At 43.3% G+C, this 21,691-nt stretch overlaps 1 protein-coding gene across 10 annotated transcripts in view; it reads right to left on the bottom strand.

Annotated features, from left to right (window-relative positions):
• LOC104333796 (glycerol-3-phosphate acyltransferase 3) overlaps positions 1-21,691 on the bottom strand; it is a 38,700-nt gene that overhangs the window by 11,443 nt on the left and 5,566 nt on the right. For 4 of the 10 annotated variants that reach the window (XM_075421149.1, XM_075421151.1, XM_075421148.1 and 1 more), the window contains exon 2: positions 11,484-11,718. The exons of 5 other annotated variants lie outside the window; for them this stretch is intronic. In XM_075421149.1, the coding sequence (XP_075277264.1) occupies positions 11,484-11,522 (39 nt within the window). In that variant the 5' untranslated portion in view covers positions 11,523-11,718. One more of the 10 variants, XM_075421144.1, reaches the window with a different exon arrangement.

Raw genomic sequence — 21,691 nt, forward strand, 5'->3', positions numbered from 1 at the left:
ATCGTCCAGTTCCAACCCCCCTGCCATGGGGGCAGGGACACGTTCCACCAGACCAGGTTGCTCAAAGCCCCATCCAGCCTGGCTTTGAACGCTTCCAGGGAGGGGGCATCCACAACTTCTCTGGGCAACCTGTTCCAGCATCTCACCACCATCATAGTAAAGAATTTCTTCCTTATATCTAATCTAAATCTACCCTCTTTTAGTTTAAAGCCATTACCCCTTGTCCTGTCACTACATGCCCTTGTAAAAAGTCCCTCTCCAGCTTTCTTGTAGGCCCCCTTCAGGTACTGGAAGGCCACAATAATGTCTCTCTGGAGCCTTCTTGTCTCCAAGCTGAACAACCCCAACTCTCTCAGACTTTTCCTCATAGAGGAGGTATTCTAGCCCTCTGATCATTTTTGTCATCCTCCTTTGGACCCACTCCAACAGCTGCATGTCTTTCCTGTGCTGGACCTATGTTTTCATCATACATATACAGACATATAAATATTAGTTCTCATGAGTACCAGATCTTCTCATATTTATGCCAAGATATCTGCCCTAGCAAAGGCCATAGGATGCTTGTGTGTAGGCTCTGCTCATTATTAAGGAAACAATGACCCAATCAACTTATGTCCTCATCTGCTATTAAGGTTTCCCACCTACAGCAGATAAGGATACATCCTTCTGCTTCAGGATAAACTCTTGCTAAACCGTTTATTTCCCTCTTACTGACATGCGCAGCTATTTAAGTCACCATAAAGCTTGATCTCAAATAGTCTTCACCATGATAAAACATATTGTGTGTGCCAACAACATTGACTAGTTTTTTGCCATCTTTAAGTTTTGTGTGCTCTCTACCAGCTCCTTCTGTAGCTATTGAAGTTTAAGTTAATAACAAAAAAGGGACACTTTATCACAGAGTAATTAGGATATTTTAGTTCTCCTTAGTTGACTTTTTTTACCAGTCATCTTAAAAGAAAAGAGAGAAAGCAGAATAGGCAGTGATGTAATATTTTAAATGCCATGCAAACCATCTGTTATAACACCATAACTACCTCCTTCCCCCCACATGTCACCTTGTCTATATTTTCCAATTAGTCCTTAGGAAAGGTAAACTGATAAATCATCTGTCTCAATCTTTTGCAACACATGGAGAGTCATCCAGAATTGGGGGGCCAGGGGATGTCCTGAAAACAGCATCCCACACACTGAGAAATGAAAGAATATACAGCACAGAAACAAGAATGTTGCAAAAGAAAGTGAAGGCAGACATGTGGAAAGCTTGACCTAGTTAGAATGTACTGCTGGTCCTCACCCCTTCCCCAATATTCTTTAGGATAGTTGTATGGTATGAGGGAGGAAAAGAGTAAAAATATCACCTAGCTTAGCAAATAAAGCCCTTTGCCTTACTGTCTGCTTTCCTGTCTCCTGTCTACCACCATTATCTTGCCTATCGTGGTCCTCCTACATGAACAGGCACCTGCCAGTTGGTAAGCACTGACAGAAATGAGCTTGCTCATACTGTCCTGAAGGATCTGGAATACCTCAGGGAAGCTGGCTTTTGAATCCCAGGTAGAAAAAGGGTGATAATCACTGACCAAGCTGACTCCCCAAAATGTTAACTAATTCAAATCAGCAAGACAAGTCAAAATAACAAAAATTTATAAAGTTTACTAGTAAAGTATAAAGTCCTGCCTCACAGCACGGAGAAACAGTGGGACAAAAGTAGCAGCCTGTAATTAAATAGTCAGTCAAGGCTACAAACACAGAGGACAAGGCAGATGAGGAAGTGCTTTCGATAGGTGAACACAGGGCTTGTTAGCTTGGAAAAGGGCTGGTTGAGATGGTGTATGACAGAGGTCTAGAAAGTCTGGACTAGCACAGAGCAGGTGCATAATGAATAGTTATTAGTTTTCCAATACAAGAACTGGGGAGCATCATATGAAAGTGTTGGGCAAGTGTACGAGCAAGAAAAAGGTAATGTATTTCCACAACACAGTTAAGTTGTTGAGTTTTGTCCAGGACATGTTGCCAGAGATCATATGAAATGGGAGCAGTTACATAAAAACACGGATGAAAATCATCATGGGGCACAAAACTCTCCTAACGCATGAATCAGCATGGGACCCAGCAGAGTAGTTTCTAGGTTGTTCTGCATTCAGTGACATCTGTATATTTAATTTGTTTTTAAAATATGAAATAAGGCTTTGTGATTGCCTTTGTTTTGCACAATACTGAGACAGAGCTGTCAAGCTGGTCTTTATTGCAAAACAGTAATGAAAGGATGTTTTAAATACATTACAAAAACACAGATGTTGCAACTAACACCGAATTTAAGTGTTAAATGGAGCAACTTCATTCCTAAGTTTGCTGACCAAATGAGAACTGAGGTGCTGTGCTTTCCTTCCTCCCATTTCTGAAGTGATAAGGACACAAGGAGTCCAAACATCCAGTGGGTGATGGCACCTGGAATACTGAAGACTTGACAGCTTAACTCCAACAGCCCATTTGTTTGAGGCTTCCTATAATTACATTCTGAACATAATAAGGGTGCCTAATACTTCATTATATTACTTACTTTCTTCATAATACATGACATGAAAAGCTACATACTACGGAATGTTAATTTTTTTTAAATTAACTTCTTACGGTTTTTCCTCCCTTTAAGTATAGTTTGGTGCATTGTTCAGTGCTCCATTTTTCACTACTGTATAATAATTCGTTCTGGCCTCTCTTCCTCTGTGCTCCCACATTTTACTATCTCTTCTCCCATGGTCTCACAAAAGCTTTTTCTAATCATTCATTACACTGGCTTTTTTCAATCCCCTTCTCAGCTTTGTTCCCATGTGTGACAAAGGCCTTGGGGCAATTACTCCATTTAAAGTCTTCCGATATAATTACAACGAAAAGGTCAGTAGGTTTTTAGTGCAAGCTAAAATCACCATCTAAGATCAAGCACTTACGGCCTTTTGTCATGGTTTGGCCCCCGGCTGGCAGCAAAGGACCAGGCAGACGCCCTATTGCCCCTCCCCCCACTCGGGTGTGGAGGAGAATGGGAAGAAAAAGACAAAACCCCTGGGTCAGGATAAGGACAGTTTAACAGAATGGCAAAGGAAGCAGACAGTAACAAAAATAATACTGATAAGAAGAATATCCAAAACCAAGGGAATACACAGGGCAACTCTCTCCCACCGCCTGATGCCCGGGGCTCTCCGGAGCCCTGATTCACCTCCCCAGCTCAGCACCCAGCATGACGTCACATGGTATTGACTGTCACATGGTATTGACTACCCCGTTTGTTTGGCCAGTTTGAGTCAGCCGTCCAGGCTGTGTCCCCTCCTGGCTTCTTGTGAAAATTAACCCTGTCCCAGCAGAACCCAGGACACCTTTCCATCCAACAGTCCTTTCTGGCCAGTCTCATTTCTCTTTCATGTCCCAAACAAGATCCCAGATTAAATGATCTGCATGTTACACAGCAGGGTGAGAGGATGCACAAGAAGTGGCTGTCCACAATAGGACAATGAAAAGCACTCAAAAATCTCCTGGCTGTCTAGTGAGGGCAGATGAAATAGGTTGAGAAGGGTCCCAAACATTTTTTTGGAATAAAAACACAAGTACAACTTCTTTGTTTTTTGACACAGTGGCTAGCTCAGGGCAACCATGTACTTGAAAGCATAGCAGAGAGCTTCTTCCACTAGCTTAAGTGTCTGCAGCATCTGCCTATGCTCGAGTGTGAGTTTACAGCACATTAGCTACCTTCATGTACAAGCGAGCTGTCAATTCAAAGAAGATCCACAATTACTAGCTAGCTGCTGTCTTTCCTACACATGAGTATTTCTCAAGAAACAACAATACTCCAATTTCACACAGAAGCTCAGATCTCAAAATTGCTGAAGATTCTTAGCAAATCTGTTTAACATGTTTATTTGACTCTCCACAGTGTCGTAAAATAGGGTGCATGATGTAGCCCCCCTCTACATCATGTGATGTATAAGAATGAGAAGGAACTTCAGAAAGATTAAGCAGAAGCAAAGGACTGACTATCAGAGGCCTCAGGCAAGAATACACCCAAGGACATATCACTAGCACACCCTAAACCAGTGCAAATAAACCAGCAGACACGAAGATAAGGAAACTGAGAAATCCACAAACTGCTTAACAAGCCAACTCATGACCATATGTGGAAGGAAAGACACAGAATTCATGGAAAGGACACTAACAGACACCTCTTCTACAACCACCAGGGACCACCAGAGACCATTGAGGACCCCATGGAAGCCCCACAGAGATACAGGCTGCACGCGTAATGACTATGCTAATATGATAATTAGTTCCAGGAAATAGAATAAATATGTATGAACATTCCAGGAGACAATGCACATGTATGTAACAGGGTGATATAAACTTGGAGTGAGACAACATACAACATGCACGTTAGGTGGAGCGATCCCCCGTGCATCCGGCGCTGTAATAAAGAATGCCTGCTTTTTAATCTACCCTGGCATTAAGAAGTTTTACTCCTGATTTCGGTGACAACAGGAATGGGAGAGCATGGTGTAGATTTCATTCTAGCAAATGCATTTTCTTCTGCTGCTGCAACACTAAAGGGCTGGAATAATGTCCCTAGCACAGGATTGCTAGTATCTTCATTACCAGACAAGCAAATACAAAGATTAGAGAAAACATGTTATTTCATAAATAAAAGCTTACAAGCATATAGGAAAGAATAACCCTATCAGAAACCAAACCAAATTCATATGTATTATTTCCAGAAGTATTTTAAGGATAAATGAATGGTAGTAATAGTAATTATGGCCTCACAGTTATGCAACTGAGAAAGTACTGCCTTGGAGATCTTTTAATATTATACTATCTGTATGTCCTCCAAAAAAAATGCCAAACAAAACAAACAAAAAAGCCCCCAACAACAACAACAACAAAAAAACCCAACCAAATTTTCAAAGCTTGAATCTTGATTTTGTAATGAGGTTTGTTTTGTTTCTAAAAAAAAAGTATTTAGATTCCTCGATGGAGAAGCAGCAAAGGGTATGAATTCTTTCCATACCTAGATCACTCTTTGCCCATTTGTTCTAGTCACTGTTCACTGCTAAAACACTTCAGTGAAGTCAGGACATCAAAATGACTTATCTCACCATATGTCACCATTTCTCATTGCTTAGTAATAGATCTGCAAACTTTGGCTTTATCCTAAAACACCTAGAGCTCCCAGCAAATTCACTAAGGGCTACAGATATGCTTTCCTGGAACCCACAACTTAGAAAAAAAAATACCTTTTGACTTTAAAGTCCTTGATTTCAGTCCCTTTTATTTTTCTTAAATTGACCAAACAGGAGAAAAATAAACCATCTTTTCCCTCTGCCTCCCAATTTGCATAGTCATTAACAGCTACAAGAAGTGAATATAAAGTGTTCTCAGTAAGAAGTTCTCTATTAATTTTGCTGGTCTACATAACAGACTAAATCAAATGCAACACAATGGAGAATCGAGTCAAAGTGCTCGAGGTTGGATTTTTGGTGAAACATCAACCAGTTGTTTGGTACTTCCTAGAGCACAGATATTCCTGCAATATAGTCAGTAGCACGCTAACACATGACTAAGCATCTGCTCTTAGCATTTTCAGCATAGGCATCCTATTTCACCATTCAGGCTAACAACAGGAACCAAGGTCTTTGTGCATTACTCCATTAGCAACATCTTGGGCAGATAATGTCACAGCTAGAAACAAGGGACACTTCATTAGGCTGTCAATGTCAAGTTGTACATGTCTTGAACAAAGAGCGCATATAAGCCTGCTTTAAATCTAACTGTATCCCAAGCAGCCATTTCAGCCACATTCTGGTGAATGAGCCCCAGGACTCCCAAGAACTGGCCCAGCAATTGCATGCAAAAGATTTAACCCAGCATTTCCCAGCCCTGCCCTTACTTCCGAACAGCCAAGTTGGCCACAGCACAAGCAAAGAGGACCTAACATTCCTTCCATCCTCTCTCCCTCCCATTTCCCACCAAGATAGCTCTTAGTTACTCTTTTGGCACAATGAGAAGCATACGAACAATGCTTCAAAGAAAACAGCTGAATTTAATCATAAGATGAAAATTGAGGAAACTCCTTTTTTGCCTACAGGACAGTTAGGGAACATCTTTCAACTAGAGAACAAAACAAGCCAGCCTGAACTCCAGTATATTGAGCTGTGCTCTTCCTGTTAATAGCTGCTGCAACAGTGGGGAACTAGACATAAAAGGCTGTACCTGATCATATAACAATTAACTTGATTACTTCTTTTTTGATAAATTAATCCTCCACATTGTGAGCACAAAACTGTCATGCTTATAACCCATTACAAAAACTGCGGAAAGAAAAACATTCAACGTGCTTTTCCAAAGAGAAGTGCCTTCCTATACAAAACACCCACTGAGTGGGTCAAGTGTCCTTCAAAGTTGGGAAATGCTCATGTGAAAAGAAATACAGAAATTATTTTAATGTCTGCCAACTGCAGCAGCAAAGCTGTCCAAAGACCTCCTCAGGTTTGTGTTTGATATGAGCACCTGATTAAATCAATTCCAAGTGCCACAAGCTCAGGGTACCAAGTGCCACAAGCTCAGGGTACCGATAAGAATTTAATTAGCATACCACTAGCTGATTAAAAAAAAAAAAGTATCACATATAAAAGCCAGTATTACATATAACTACTCCAGGCAGTCATATCCCATTGACATCAGTATCTGATAAAAATAAGTAACTCCGAAAGTTTGCAGTCATGTGCACTATGCTAAACAACATTCATACAGCTGAAGACAGTCCCGCCCAAGAGCCCTTAATCAGTATTAAACAACAACAACAAAAAATTATAAGACAAATAATTTAAGACACAATTGGCAAGGTCATGATATTAACTGTATCACATTGTTACAGACATGTTCTACTGCACAATTAGGTGGCTCCAACAACTTCATAATAGAAACAATACTAGTAACAAACTTTCTGCCACCAGTAGAAAGTATATTCACGAAAAGCAGGTTTATGCCAGAAAGACAAAGTTAATCTACTGGAAAATGGAAATGCCTCACTGTTCAGTATGATGAATTCACAGCACCTACTTTTGACCACTAATAGATATGAAAAGTCAGATTTTAAAAACTAAATGCAGTTCTGGATTATTAACAGGCCCAGAAAACCCATACCATCAGCAGAACTGGGATCTTAGACATGATCTGTTCATCTCTAGAAAAAAACCACACTTTTAGAAGGTTGCATGGATTGCTCAAGTCTTATACAACAGAACTTGGGAATGCTGGATCCCCCAGATTTATAACTTGAAGAAGCAAACACACAGTCGGTATTCTTACCTAGAACAGTAGTCATTAATACCATGTAATTAAAATAATCCAAATGAAAACATTGAAACTTATGTACATTTAAAATACATGTTCTTGTTACTTACCAACTCCCATAAACTAATAAATCTTTGTATTTATATTTGACTTTTCATGAGTACAGCATGAAGTATTCTGACCAGCTTGAACTAGAATCAATATATCATATAATCTCTACTTTAACACAAGAAAACCTCAAACTAGTACCAAATTATAACCCAGCACATAACTAGATATCATTAAAGACACCATTCAAAAGAACTATCCTGTAAGTTAAAGCTGCAAACAACACATACAAGTAAATGGAATTCCTTCTGCTGACTTTTATGGCATCTATATCAAATGTACAGATTTTTTTTTACATTAAACATGTCCTGTAGTAAACACATACCTGTTCAACCCAATTCTCAACTTACCTCTAACATTTTAATTACAGTTTTCACATAGAAATGAGATATCCCCAATGACACTCTAAACATTGAAGGCAACAAAACTAACACCACAAACAAAATCATCCAGATAGACAAAATCTTGCCCTCTGCAAGGCCATAGCCCTCTCTATTTTCTTCCATGCTTACTTCTTCAAAATGGAAACCTGATGTCTTTCTGAGATCATACACCCATCTGTAGTAGAGAATCCAGCAAGCTTCAAGAGACAGAGCCAAATAAAAAATACATGTTCTGGCAGGCAAAGCTATCTCTAGAAAAAGGCTGCTACGCTCTGAAGCCTGACACCACAGATGCTTTCAATGATAATGTAATTTCTGTCCCTTGTCCCGCCCTAACGCCACCCACTTCCTTTTAATTGATAAGCATTTACTCACCAGATATAATACAGAGGAGAAGAAAGAAAAAACATGATTAGTAATAATATATGTTAGGTAATAAGATACTGCCAATAATGAAACTTGTCAATGTGTTAACTAGTTTTCACAAGGTGTGCCACCAATAAATTACAATACAGAACCAAGTAGGTGTGGTTTTCAGACTGCCTAAAATCTTTTCTTCTAAAACATTTAATACACATGAAGCACTTCTCTAACTAACATTTGTTCAAACTAGCGACTTGTTTAGTCAGATTTTCCACTTCATGGTGAAATGACTGCTTGTTTTGGTATTTGACCAAAGGAACCAAACTGAAGGCTGAGGTACAAGTCAGAATTTTTATTTTATTTTTTAATAACACCTGTGAAATGGAGATGCAAATTTCAGCAGGCAGGAATTGACGTTACCATAAAACCTGCTCCCTCCACTGCCCAACAAGAAATTAGTTAAGTTGTATTACAGAGTTACAAAGTGCACTGTGGTGAAACACTGTCACCCACCTTTGCATCTATTTGACTACACTATTTAAATACAGTAGATAAGCAGGTTTCTCCTTCTATCCTATCAAATATCAATAACTTAATTCAGTATTTTTTAGGAAAGACCCAGTCCAGTCCCTTACATCAACCACTCTCCTGCCTTTTAGGATGCATCACAGAAGAAACACAGGTGAATAACTGTATCTCTAGAACCCAAGAGAAGCCCACCAGCTGCTCATTTATAACTTTATCACAGAATAAATGAACCTTGGTGGAATGAGCACTTAGGGCATAACTTCCAAGATAGTGACATGCTGGTTCACAAATGAACTTTCCTTTGCACTCGCTTATATTAGCATGTTTGTCTAAAGCTGGGGCTGTTGCTTTAAAATATCCCCACCTCCAGGTACTGTTGCTTGGTTTGTGTTGTGGAGCAGCCTCGGTACATGGAAACTAGATTCCTTAAAAGTGAAGGCAGACCCAAAGATCATCTGTAGAAAGTGCACCCAATACTCTCCAGTCAGTAACAGAAGCATGGATATGACAGCGGGCTGCATCACCACTAAGTCCTCTAGTTTATACTATGCATCCAGGCAGCAACAAGAAGGCTCTTGACATGTCACAAGCTCTCGTGATACCATGACATGCTTCTTGTGCCACATAATGAGTCAACTAGCTTTTCTATCTTCAGATTTGCTGCTGAATGCCATCCCTCAGGTCTTTGTAATTACACTGCATCTTCTTCAGCAATCTAACTTTTCTTTTGCATTTTCTTTTCATAATTTACCTACATTACCTTCTGTACCCTTGGTGACCTCTTTCTGAGCCTTCTGTATCTTCTACAAAACCTTGCTGATTTGTTTTTTAATTGTTTCATAGAATCATAGAGTGATTTGGGTTGGAAAGGACCTCATAGATCGTCCAGTTCCAACCCCCCTGCCATGGGGGCAGGAACACGTTCCACTAGACCAGGTTGCTCAAAGCCCCATCCAGCCTGGCTTTGAACGCTTCCAGGGAGGGGGCATCCACAACTTCTCTGGGCAACCTGTTCCAGCATCTCACCACCATCATAGTAAAGAATTTCTTCCTTATATCTAATCTAAATCTACTCTCTTTTAGTTTAAAGCCATTACCCCTTGTCCTGTCACTACATGCCCTTGTAAAAAGTCCCTCTCCAGCTTTCTTGTAGGCCCCCTTCAGGTACTGGAAGGCCACAATAATGTCTCTCTGGAGCCTTCTTGTCTCCAAGCTGAACAACCCCAACTCTCTCAGACTTTTCCTCATAGAGGAGGTATTCTAGCCCTCTGATCATTTTTGTCATCCTCCTTTGGACCCACTCCAACAGCTGCATGTCTTTCCTGTGCTGAGGGCTCCAGAGCTGGACACAGGACTCCAGAAGCGGTCTCACCAGAGCAGAGGAGAGGGGCAGAATCACCTCCCTCAGCCTGCTGGCCACGCTTCTTTTGATGCAGCCCAGGATATGGCTGGTCTACTGGGCTGTGAGCGCACACTGCTGAGTCATGTTGAGCTTCTCGTCAACCAGTACCCCCAAGTCCTTCTCCACAGGGCTGCTCTCAATCCATTCTCTGCCCAGCCTGTATTTGTGATTAGGATTGCCCCAACCCATGTGCAGGACCTTGCACTTGGCCTTGTTGAACTTCATGAGGTTCGCACACGCCCACCTCTCAAGCCTCTCAAGGTCCCTCTGGATGGCATCCCCTCCCTCCAGCATGTCAACTGCACCACACAACTTGGTGTCATCAGCAAACATGTTGAGGGTGCATTCAATCCCACTGTCCATGTTTCCAACAAAGATGCTAAACAGTGCCGGTCCCAATACCAACCTCTGAGGAATGCCACTTGTCATTGGTTTCCACTTGGACATCAAGTTGTTGACCGCAACACTTTGAGTGCAGCCATCCAGCCAATTCCTTATCCACCAAGTGGTCCATCCATCAGATCTATGTCTCTCCAATTTAGAGACAAAGATGTCATGTGGGACAGTGTCAAATGCTTTGCACAAATCCAGGTAGATGATATCAGTTGCTCTTCCCTTATCCAGCAATGCAGTAACCCCATCATAGAAGGCCACCAAATTTGTCAGGCACCATTTGCCCTTAGCAAAGCCATGTTGGCTGTCACCAGTCACCTCCTTATTTTCCACGTGCCTGAGCATAGTCTCCAGAGGTTTCTGCTCCATGATGTTGCTGGGCACAGAGGTGAGACTGACTGGCCAGGTCTTCCTTTTTACCCTTTTTAAAAATGGGGGGTATATTTCCCCTTTTCCAATCACTGGGAACTTCACCAGACTGCCATGACTTCTCAAATATGATGGATAGTGGCTTAGCAACTTCGCCTGTTAGTTCCCTCAGGACCTGCGGCTGCACCTCATCAGGTCCCATGGACTTGTGCACCTTCAGGTTCCTTAGATGGCCTTGAACCTGATCTCATACAGTGGGGTGTTCTTCATTCTCTCAGTCCCTGTCTGTGCCTCCTGCAACTTGGGCAGTGTGACTAGAACACGTGCCCTTGAAGACCGAGGCAAAAAAGTCATTGAGTACCTCAGCCTTCTTCATATCCTGGGCAACCAGGTCTTCCATTTCCTTCCAGAGAGGGCCCACATATTCCCTAGCCTTCCTTTTACACCAGTGTACCTACAGAAGCTTTTTTCGTTGCCCTGATGTCCCTGGCCAGATTTAATTCTATCAGGACTTTAGCTTTCCTAACCTGATCCCCGGCTGCTCAGACAATTTTTCTGTATTCCTCCCAGGCTACCTGTCCTTGTTTCCACCCTCTGTAGGCTACCTTTTTGTGCTTGACTTTGTCCAGGACCTCCCTGTTCATCCATGCAGACCTCCTGCTATTTTTGCCCAACTTCTTCTTTGTTGGGATGCATTGTTCCTGAGCTTGGAGGAGGTGATCTTCAAATATGAACCAGCTTTCTTAGGCCCCTCTTCCTTCCAGGGCTTTATCCCATGGTGTGGGAATCGGCTGGGCCGCGGGCAGCCTTGATGATCATTGGGCTAATTATTTTGTGCACCTGTGGTTGAAAAACAGGAGGAAAGGAATGAAGAAACAGCATGGGAAAATTCAACTCTTTGATAAGCATAAAGGTCATGTGAACAGACGCATGATGACCAATCAGAAGAACAAAGGAGCTGCATGCCAAAAGACCCTCACCAATGAGACTCTGGGGGTGGGGGAAAAGGGGATATAAAAATGCTATGATTAACCAATAAACTGCTTCTGCTTCTGTTTGCTTTTGCTTGCTTTGTGACTGCTGTAATTTATTGTGGCATGCTGCCACATCATGCTACTCTACAGAGCAGGTCCCTGAAGAGGCCAAAGTCTGCTCTCCTGAAGTCTGGGGTAGTGAGCTTGCTGTGCATCCTCCTCACTGCCCTAAGGATCTTGAACTCCACCATTTCATAGTCACTTCAGGCAAGGCTGCCCTTGAGCTTCACATTCCCCACCAGCCCTTCCTTGTTGGTGAGAACAAGGTTCAGCATAGCATGTCTCCTCGTGGGCTCCTCTGTCTCTTGGAGAAGGAAGTTCTCATCAACACAGTCCAGGAGTCTCCTGGATTGCTTACGCCCTGGTGTGTTGTCCCTCCAACACATATCAGGGTGGGTGAAACTTCCCCTGAGGACCAGGGCTTGTGAATGGGAGGCTGCTCCTATCTGCCTATAGAGGGCCTTGTCCGCTCAGTCTTCCTGGTCGAGTGGCCTGTAGCAGACCACCACTACAATCTCTGCAGTCAATGCCATGCCTTTAATCCTGACCCGTAACCTCTCAGTTGGCTCCTCATCCATCCCCAGGCAGGTTTCTGCCTTACCATTGCTCTTTCTCTTAGTGGCAACCTCAAACCCCTCACTATCCCATCACACTACTGCTGCCAGGCACACCATTACCCACTATTTCTCACCTCCTCACCAAAAGGCTCTAGTTCTAGGCTTCTCTAGGAACAACGTTTCATTATTGCTAAAATAGCTTTGCTTACCCATTTCTGTTTAGCTACCATTCCTTACGTTCTGATATCTGGTATCTTCCTGAAGTGGCTTGCCCTGGTAACACACAGTCCCTAGGGTGGCATACGATGGAGAGCTGAATGAGTGGGCATTGATCCTCTGGTACAACGCAGCACATCTCTGCGTAGCTACCTTCAACCTTGGCACAGGGGATCTGTATGCATATTGTCTGGGTGCTAAAAATTTTGTGGGCAGGAGGGTGGAGGTAGTCTCTGGGACCTGATTTGAGGCAGGAAAGGCGGGCGAAATGAAGTGCTGACAGCACAACAGGAAGTAACAGGAAGGTGTGATGACTCTCTTAATAGGTTGCCTCAGCAATAAGCTTAGGCACAAAAAAGAGGGTTAATTTCTTAAAAGGCGAGAGGGAAAGACAGACCTCCCTACCCTGGGGAGAGAAGAAGAAATTTCCTCTCCTGAACGAGGGAGAATTGTTTTCCATCATGCAAGCTTTATCATTTGCACTGCCTGTCGATCTCTTACAAAGTCATATTCCCCGCTACACCAGGAGCACAGGTGTGGAGGACAGGGAAAAGAGCAAGTTGCAGCAATAAGCAGAAAAGCAAGAGCAGAGCGCTGAATTAAACAAGAGAAGAAAGGAGCATTCTATTGCTAGAAACTGCAAGTCCGTGAATAACAAATAATCAGCAATTACATTAGCTTGCTAGCGCGTAATGTATTCACAGATTGTTTAGAAGCTTGGTGAGAAAACTCGTGCAAGCAACTGTCTTATTGGGATGGAAAAGTTCCCAGGGGGACTAGCGTCTGGGTAAAGATGGATAAAACACTGCCTGCAAAATAAACTTTGTCTCACTTGCACCACAAGTGGAGTCTGTGCCGTCATATGCCACAAATGGCGCCCAAACAGGGACATGGGGTTTGAAAAGAAAAGGCCGGATTGGAGCCTAACTGGTGGCATAGCCCAGCAGAACTAAGACAGCCTGGCAGGGCTGCAGAAAACAGACCAAGGCATCGGAGCTCCAATCACCTGCGAACTGGTAAGCTGCTAGGAACCATGTGGGGACAAATGTCTGCTATGCAGAAGCGTGATTTTTTATTGTTGCGAGATCTTTTAAAGAAACAGAATAGGAATGCTACTACTACACAACATGTGAGTTTATTAAAATGGATTCATAAAAACAACCCGCAGTTTCCCGATAGTGGAAATTTTAAACTTGATACCTGGAAAAGGGTGGGAGACCTTTTGCAAAATGCTGCCAAAGCAGCAGATGCACAAACCTGACAGCATTTAGCCACCTGGGGACAAATTATGACAACAATAAAAACAGCTCGACAAAGCTTTACCACTGATACTACTCCTGCTCTTGTTGAGGCTTCAATGCTTCCATTATCAAACCTCCGACCTACACAATCCAAAAATTGCCCTCCCTCCAGGGCTCCATCTAACAATGCTTTCCTCAATACGGTGGTTAATGACAATGACACTGCTCCAAAAGGTGACCCTTTTGATCCAGGTGTCATAAACCCTGAGCAAGAACCGGATCTGTCCCTCCTGGCTTGCTGAAGGAGGGGACAACACTACTACTAAAAAACTACTTTCAACACCGCAGCGGTGCCGCGCTGCCCCCCAACCCCAGGGTGGTGGCTGATGCACGCGTGCACACACACGAGGGGTCATCAACCTTCACTTAAATGATTAAGGTGAGCAGCTGTGGAAATTATATTGGATAGTCAGCTACAAAGGAGCAAAAGCTCCATCAAAAGATTTTACAAAAAATTTTGAAAAAACAAGGTTTTGCAGTATCATTTATAAAATTGGTTAAATTGTTAGTTTAGATAAGAGACTACTGCCCATGATACCCTTCCTCAAATTCATGATAACTCGTTGGAAACACAGGTGGGGGAGAAATTGCAAACAGAAAAGGATTTACAACTTAAAATCCCTAAGAATATCATTATTACTTGGAAAACAGTGCATACAGCTTTAAATACTCTAACACCTGCAGAAACTAACTTACAAGCAGCTGCTGCCCCTCCTCCATTATCTCAAAAGCAAGAACAAACTGAACCGCAGTCTTTTGAAATATTGAACCCTGTGTACAATAAAATTCCTAACCCAACACGACAAATGTGAAATGTAAATCTGCCAAAACCTGACAATCCTTTTGATCCCGGGGAAATAAACACCAAGGATGAACCTGATTTATACCCACCACTAACTCTGGTGAAGGTTATGGCAACTCTCACCCCTACAACAGATGAAATTTTACAAATACAAAGAAAAAAAATCAATATCACACATGTCATTTACTGCTGTGTGGTCCGCGACCTCACCCCAGCCACAGCAGGAAATACAAGACTGGACCTGGCCGCTGCCCACCCACTCACAATAACAACGACCGATGTAATTCTTATCTGAACAAAGGTTTGGGGGCCAGTCGGAAAAAGGATGCATGCATTGCTGATTGGCAAGTCATCAACTACAAAACTGGGACTGTTTATTTTACCTGAAATCATTAACTCGGTTACAGTGGAGAAATTCAAATCATGGCATAGACACCAGTACCTCCCTGTTTTGTCCTGCAAGGACAGCGTATTGCACAACTCATACCTTTCCTAAGGGGAAGCTTCCAAAAGAATTGGACATAAAGGTGAAAAAGGGTTTAATAACACAGGAACACCACAAGTATGATGGACAAAATCTATCAAAGCCACACAACCAATGATAACATACATTGTTGACAGACATTCTTTTACAAAACTTGTAGATACTGACACGGATGTCTTTATAATTCAGAACTCTACATGGCCACCAGAATGACTCACAACAAACCCTACCTCCACAATTGCGGGGGTGAGAGGAATGCAGCAACTGAAACAGAACGCACATCTCCAAGTAATCGTCGGGCCAAATGGACAAATAACCTGGACTACTCCTTTTATTGCCCCAGTCCCGTGTACCCTATGGAACCGGAATGTACTTGGACAATTCGAAACTACAGTTCACATAGCAAAACCAAAACAACGACATTCTACATGGGAGCCATTAAACAGCCATTCCAGACCCAACAATAGCCAATCTTGAAACTTACTTAGTTGACACAACAACCTGTATGGGTCAATCAATAGCCTCTACACCGAGAACAACTAGAACAACTCCATAAACTAGTAGAGGAACAATTAGGTGCCAACCACATCGTACCTGCCATGAGTCCTTAAAACACTCCTGTTTTTTGTATCCCAGAAAAAGAACAGTAGATGGAGCTTGTTAGATGACCTTAAAGCAGTTAATGCTGTCATTGAACCTGTGGGAGCACTTCAGCCAAGACTCCCCTCACCATCGATCCTATCAGCTAATTGACATTTAAGAAAGAATAATTTAAAATACTGTTTTTTACTATCTTTTTACACCCTAAAGATACACCACGTTTTACCTTTTCTGTTCCATCACTAAACCAACAAACACCCCTGCAACGATACCATTAGATAGGTTTGCCACAAAGAATATCCAACAATCTGTCAAACCGTTGTTGATACTACATTCCGTCGGTCAAATTATAACATTAAATTTGGCGCCCAAGCATGAGGCGGGGATAATGGCAGGGCTGAGCAGTGTGTGTTAAAACAGCTTTCTTAGATTTTGTTGATTTTTGTTATACGCATTTACTGTGTTAGTTAAATATTCGCCGGTAAAAATGTTGCTGACTTTGATCAGATGGCTGCGGTATTTGAATTCTTATTTGCAGTATGTGTTCACTGCCATGCTGTTCATAATCACTGTGAAAAGGATCAGGATGATGATTTTGCTCTACTGTATGATATCGACTTATGACATGATAACATCACTGTGCATGAAATTAGGCTTGTATTTGCATGCGGCACTGCGGTCATTTCCATAACTCAGATCTTATGTCTTAGAATTTGTTAATAATTGTAATAGACTAGAAGATGATTCATGCTGTAGCCCTTGGTCCAGTCCGGTCAGGGCAAGATGTTAAAAACGTGCTCTACACCGCAGCCGGGGAGAATGGCCCAACCTGGAGTCTCTGGCAGAAAGCACCAGGGGAGACTCGAGGTCGACCCCTGGGGTTTTGGAGCCGGGGATACAAAGGATCCGAGGCCCGCTATACTCCCACTGAAAAAGAGATTCTGGCAGCATATGAAGGCATTCGAGCCGCTTCAGAAGTGGTCGGCACTGAAGCACAGCTCCTCCTAGCTCCATGAATGCCGGTCCTGGGCTTGGATGTTCAAAGAGAGGGTCTCCTCTACGCATCATGCCACTGATGCTACGTGGAGTAAGTGGGTCACGCTGATCACCCAGCGCGCCCGAATGGGAAACCCCAGTCGCCCAGGAATTTTGGAGGTAATCATGGACTGGCCAGAAGGCAAAGATTTTGGAGCATCGCCAGAGGAGGAGGTGACACGTGCTGAAGAGGCCCCACTGTATAACCAGCTGCCAGAAGATGAGAAACAGTATGCCCTGTTCACGGATGGGTCCTGTCGCATTGTGGGGAAGCAGCGGAGGTGGAAGGCTGCTGTATGGAGCCCTACACGACAAGTCGCGGAAACTGCCGAGGAAGAAGGTGAGTCAAGCCAGTTTGCAGAGGTGAAAGCCATCCAGCTGGCTTTAGACATTGCCAGTCAAGAGAAGTGGCCAGTGCTCTATCTTTACACCGACTCTTGGATGGTGGCCAATGCCTTGTGGGGGTGGCTGCAGCAATGGAAAAAGAACAACTGGCAGCGCAGAGGCACACCTATCCGGGCTGCCCCATTGTGGCAAGATATTGCTGCCTGTCTGGAGCACTCGGTTGTAAAAGTCCGTCATGTGGACGCCCACGTCCCTAAGAGTCGGGCCACTGAGGAACATCAAAACAACCACCAGGTAGATCAGGCTGCCAAGATTGAAGTGGCTCAGGTGGATCTGGACTGGCAACATAAGGGTGAACTCTTTATAGCTCGGTGGGCCCATGACACCTCGGGCCACCAAGGAAGAGATGCGACATACAGATGGGCTCGTGACCGAGGGGTGGACTTGACCATGGACACCATCGCACAGGTCATCCATCAATGTGAAACATGAGCTGCAATCAAGCAAGCCAAGCGGGTAAAGCCTCAGTGGTATGGAGGATGATGGCTAAAATATAAATATGGGGAGGCTTGGCAGATTGACTACATCACACTGCCACAAACCCGCCAGGGCAAGCGCTATGTGCTCACAATGGTGGAGGCCACCACCGGATGGCTGGAAACCTACCCTGTGCCCCATGCCACCGCCCGGAATACCATCCTGGGCCTGGAAAAACAAATCCTGTGGCGACATGGCACTCCTGAAAGAATTGAGTCGGACAACGGGACTCACTTTCGTAACAGTCTCATAGACACCTGGGCCAAAGAACACGGTATTGAGTGGGTGTATCACATCCCCTACCATGCACCAGCCTCTGGAAAGATCGAATGGTACAATGGGCTGCTAAAAACCACTCTGAGAGCAATGGGGGGTGGGACTCTCAAAAATTGGGATACTCATTTAGCAAAGGCCACCTGGTTGGTTAACACCAGAGGATCTACAACCGGGCTGGTCCTGCCCAGTCAAAATCTCAGCGCCCTGTAGAAGGGGATAAAGTCCCTGTAGTGCACATGCGGAACATGTTAGGGAAGACAGTCTGGGTTAGCCCTGCCTCGGGCAAAGGCAAGCCCGTCCACGGGATTGCTTTTGCTCAAGGACCTGGGTGTACCTGGTGGGTAATGCGGAAGAATGGGGAAGTCCAATGTGTACCTCATGGGGTTTTGATTTTGGGTGAGAATAGTCCATAAATAAATTGTATAAAGTTAATTGTTAAATAACCCTGTCACTGTCTGTTATCATTGTTATAATTGTTATATGTTATACCAGTAGTATCGTAGTAAGAATTGTCCAGATTAAAGGAGGATGGACGTTTTTTGAGGAAAATCTAGCAGAGCACAGCAATGATGGGACTGGACCTGTTTTTCAACTACTGGCACCCAGCAACTTCATTGAGATCAACATCTCCAGCCTGCAGACTGTGGGCACGGGCTGCACCAGATACATCAGCCGTGAGCTCCGGATGCAGCAAGTGACCGCCCATCACCACACATCACTTCTCCTGCCACGGAAGACCATTATGACAGATGGAGCCCAAAGTCATGGATTAAATGAACTCAACGGACACTTCAGAGTGATGATCCATAGACTAAGGGAATGATATCTGGAGACAGGAGAAGTGGTGATCAACTGGACAATGGGGGACCTGGGCATGACGTAGATGGTATGGAATAAGGGGTGGATAATGTCCTGGGTTTGGCCAGGACAGGGTTAATTTTCACTGCAATCCAGGAAGGGACACAGCCGGCGGGCTGACCCCACCTGGCCAAACAGAGCAGCGTATTCCATATGCTGGGTTCCGGTGGGGGTGGGAGCTGGGTGGCAGGAACTCACTCGCAGCTCGGGAGCTCAAGGCAGCGGCAGACGGTGAGAGCTTCTCTCTGCGGTCTGTTTTGTTTTGTGTATTCCCCTTATCTGTATATCTGTATCGTTGTTGTTACTGTTCCCTTTGTTCTGTTAAACTGCCCTTATCCCAACCCACCTGTTGTTGCCTGTTTCTTTCCATTCTCCTACGCACCCCGGTGGGGGGAGGGGCTGCTGCGTGGCGCTTTTGCTGCTGGCCGCAGCCAAACCATAACACACGTTTGGTAGCTGTACCATTAACAAGTCAAGAATTAGATATCCTCTATAATATCACAGTGCAAAGCCCATGCAAGAAGCCAAATATCCTTGAAGCTCTCTGATGGTGCCAAGAGATGTGGCGAAAAACCGCCAGGCAACCCTGAAGATGGTACAAGGGAAACAAAATTGATCTCACCACACCACTATGCATATTCCATGTAGACGCTTTCCCGCCTTTACCAGTTCAGCCACAAGAACTAAACATTATGGGCACATTACAAAGCTACCTTTGTTTTACCTTGAATTTTACAGCTGCATGGTATTTTAATACTTCTAGATTTGATGTTACACCAGGCAGGACGGTATTTAGGAACTAAACTTGGTGCAACACCAATTCATCAAACCAAATTATTACTAGAATCAATGCCTTCAGCCTCCCTGATGGCATTTTCTTGATCTGTGGAGACAAACCATGGAAAGGTATTCCTGAAAGAGGTATGGGTGAACCACATGCTTTTAACCGACTAATGTTGTTTCATCCTAGTATTACATCACATAAATTAACACATCAACTCAGTCATCGCATGAAACGAACTGCAACATCGTTCCCGGAATACTCTAATTCCAATGTTCAATTTTGGAGTGCAGACAAAAGAGTTCTTACTTCTTTGCTTACACCCATAGGCACAGAACAAGCATTAACTGCCCTTAACAAGTTAGGATGTTAACTTACTAAAAAAAGCAATGCAACGAGTGCCACTTTGCAAAGCTTATTAATAGATGTAAACTCAATCACACATGCTACATTGCAAAACAGAACAACAATCAATTTTTTACTTTTAACTCAAGGTCATGGATATCAGGATTTTGAAGACGTGTTGCATGAACCTTAATGATCACTCAAAGTCGATTCAAGCACGTATTGATAAACTGAAATAATTAACTCAGCAATTAAACTTACAATCAGATGGGGATCTGTTCAAGTTTCTTTCATAGTTTGAAACCCTTAGACCATAGCTTAAAAGATTTGTTGTTTTGTGCTTGTTAAGATTGTTTATCATCTTTTTAATCTATACCTGTATTAAATGTATTTTAACTTCTGTACAATGGATGATCGAACACAGGACAAACAGTTCTGCTTACGCATGTCAATGTAAAGCTTACTTTGGACTTATTAAACAAAAACGGGGGAAATGTAGAGGACAGGGACAAGAGCAAGTTGCAGCAATAAGCAGAAAAGCAAGAGCAGAGCGCTGAAGTAAACAAGAGAAGAAAGGAGCATTCTATTGCTAGAAACTGCAAGTCCGTGAATAACAAATAATCAGCAATTACATTAGCTTGCTAGCGCGTAATGTATTCACAGATTGTTTAGAAGCTTGGTGGGAAAACTCGTGCAAGCAACTGTCTTATTGGGATGGAAAAGTTCCCAGGGGGACTAGCGTCTGGGTAAAGATGGATAAAACACTGCCTGCAAAATAAACTTTGTCTCACTTGCACCACAAGTGGAGTCTGTGCCGTCATACAGCACATGCAGGCAGACACTGTAATTCTTCCCTGCCACCTTTTAAAAAAACAGAAAGCAAGCAAACCCCTCCCATGCTCACCCCTCCATCATTCTGAACAATGGGACTGCAGCCCTTTGTCAGCTATAATTTTCCCTGGCAAACCACTCAGGCCAAGATATACGAGCCTTTCTGGGGGCTGCCAAGACAGGTATCACAGGCATATCAAAAAAAAAGCAGAATAGGTTTGGAGAGGGAACAAATAAAACAGAAAGGCTTTGGTAGTCTATAACTTTTCACCCAACCTGTCACATTTGCCATACAGCAAAAGACAATTATTATGCTGATTCCACTCAGTTTGCTCCTGGACCCGCAGCACTGTAGCAACTCACTGCAGTGAAAGCATCACATTGAATTCATGGGCCAGCCTGGGAGTCCCAGCCCCTTGCAAGGCTGTGAAAGAGAAGGCCATAGGGATGGCATTCCCACGTAAAGTGAAAGAAGATGAAGGGTTGCTAGTAGCCACTCTACTGAGGTGGTCAAGCTATCTATCCCAAAGGTTCTACAAGATCCATATGGCCAGGTCTCTTATTTATTCTTTGCTTTATCCGCTTTGTACCACCTGAAATCATGCAAAATGTTTCAGTGTTCTCACTGTTCTATTGCAAACCTTTAATGTCACATGGTTTGGAGGGTAAAAAAATGCACAAAATCCAAACACCAAAAACACCCAAACTGGGAATGACACCAAAATCAAAAAGAGCCTCTACATCTACCTGTTAACAGTATGGAACAAAAATTCTAACGCAATGGAAAATTGTCCCTAAAAGCACTAAAAAA

This window comes from Opisthocomus hoazin, chromosome 5 (assembly GCF_030867145.1).
Source record: "Opisthocomus hoazin isolate bOpiHoa1 chromosome 5, bOpiHoa1.hap1, whole genome shotgun sequence".
Taxonomy (NCBI): Eukaryota; Metazoa; Chordata; class Aves; order Opisthocomiformes; family Opisthocomidae; genus Opisthocomus; species Opisthocomus hoazin.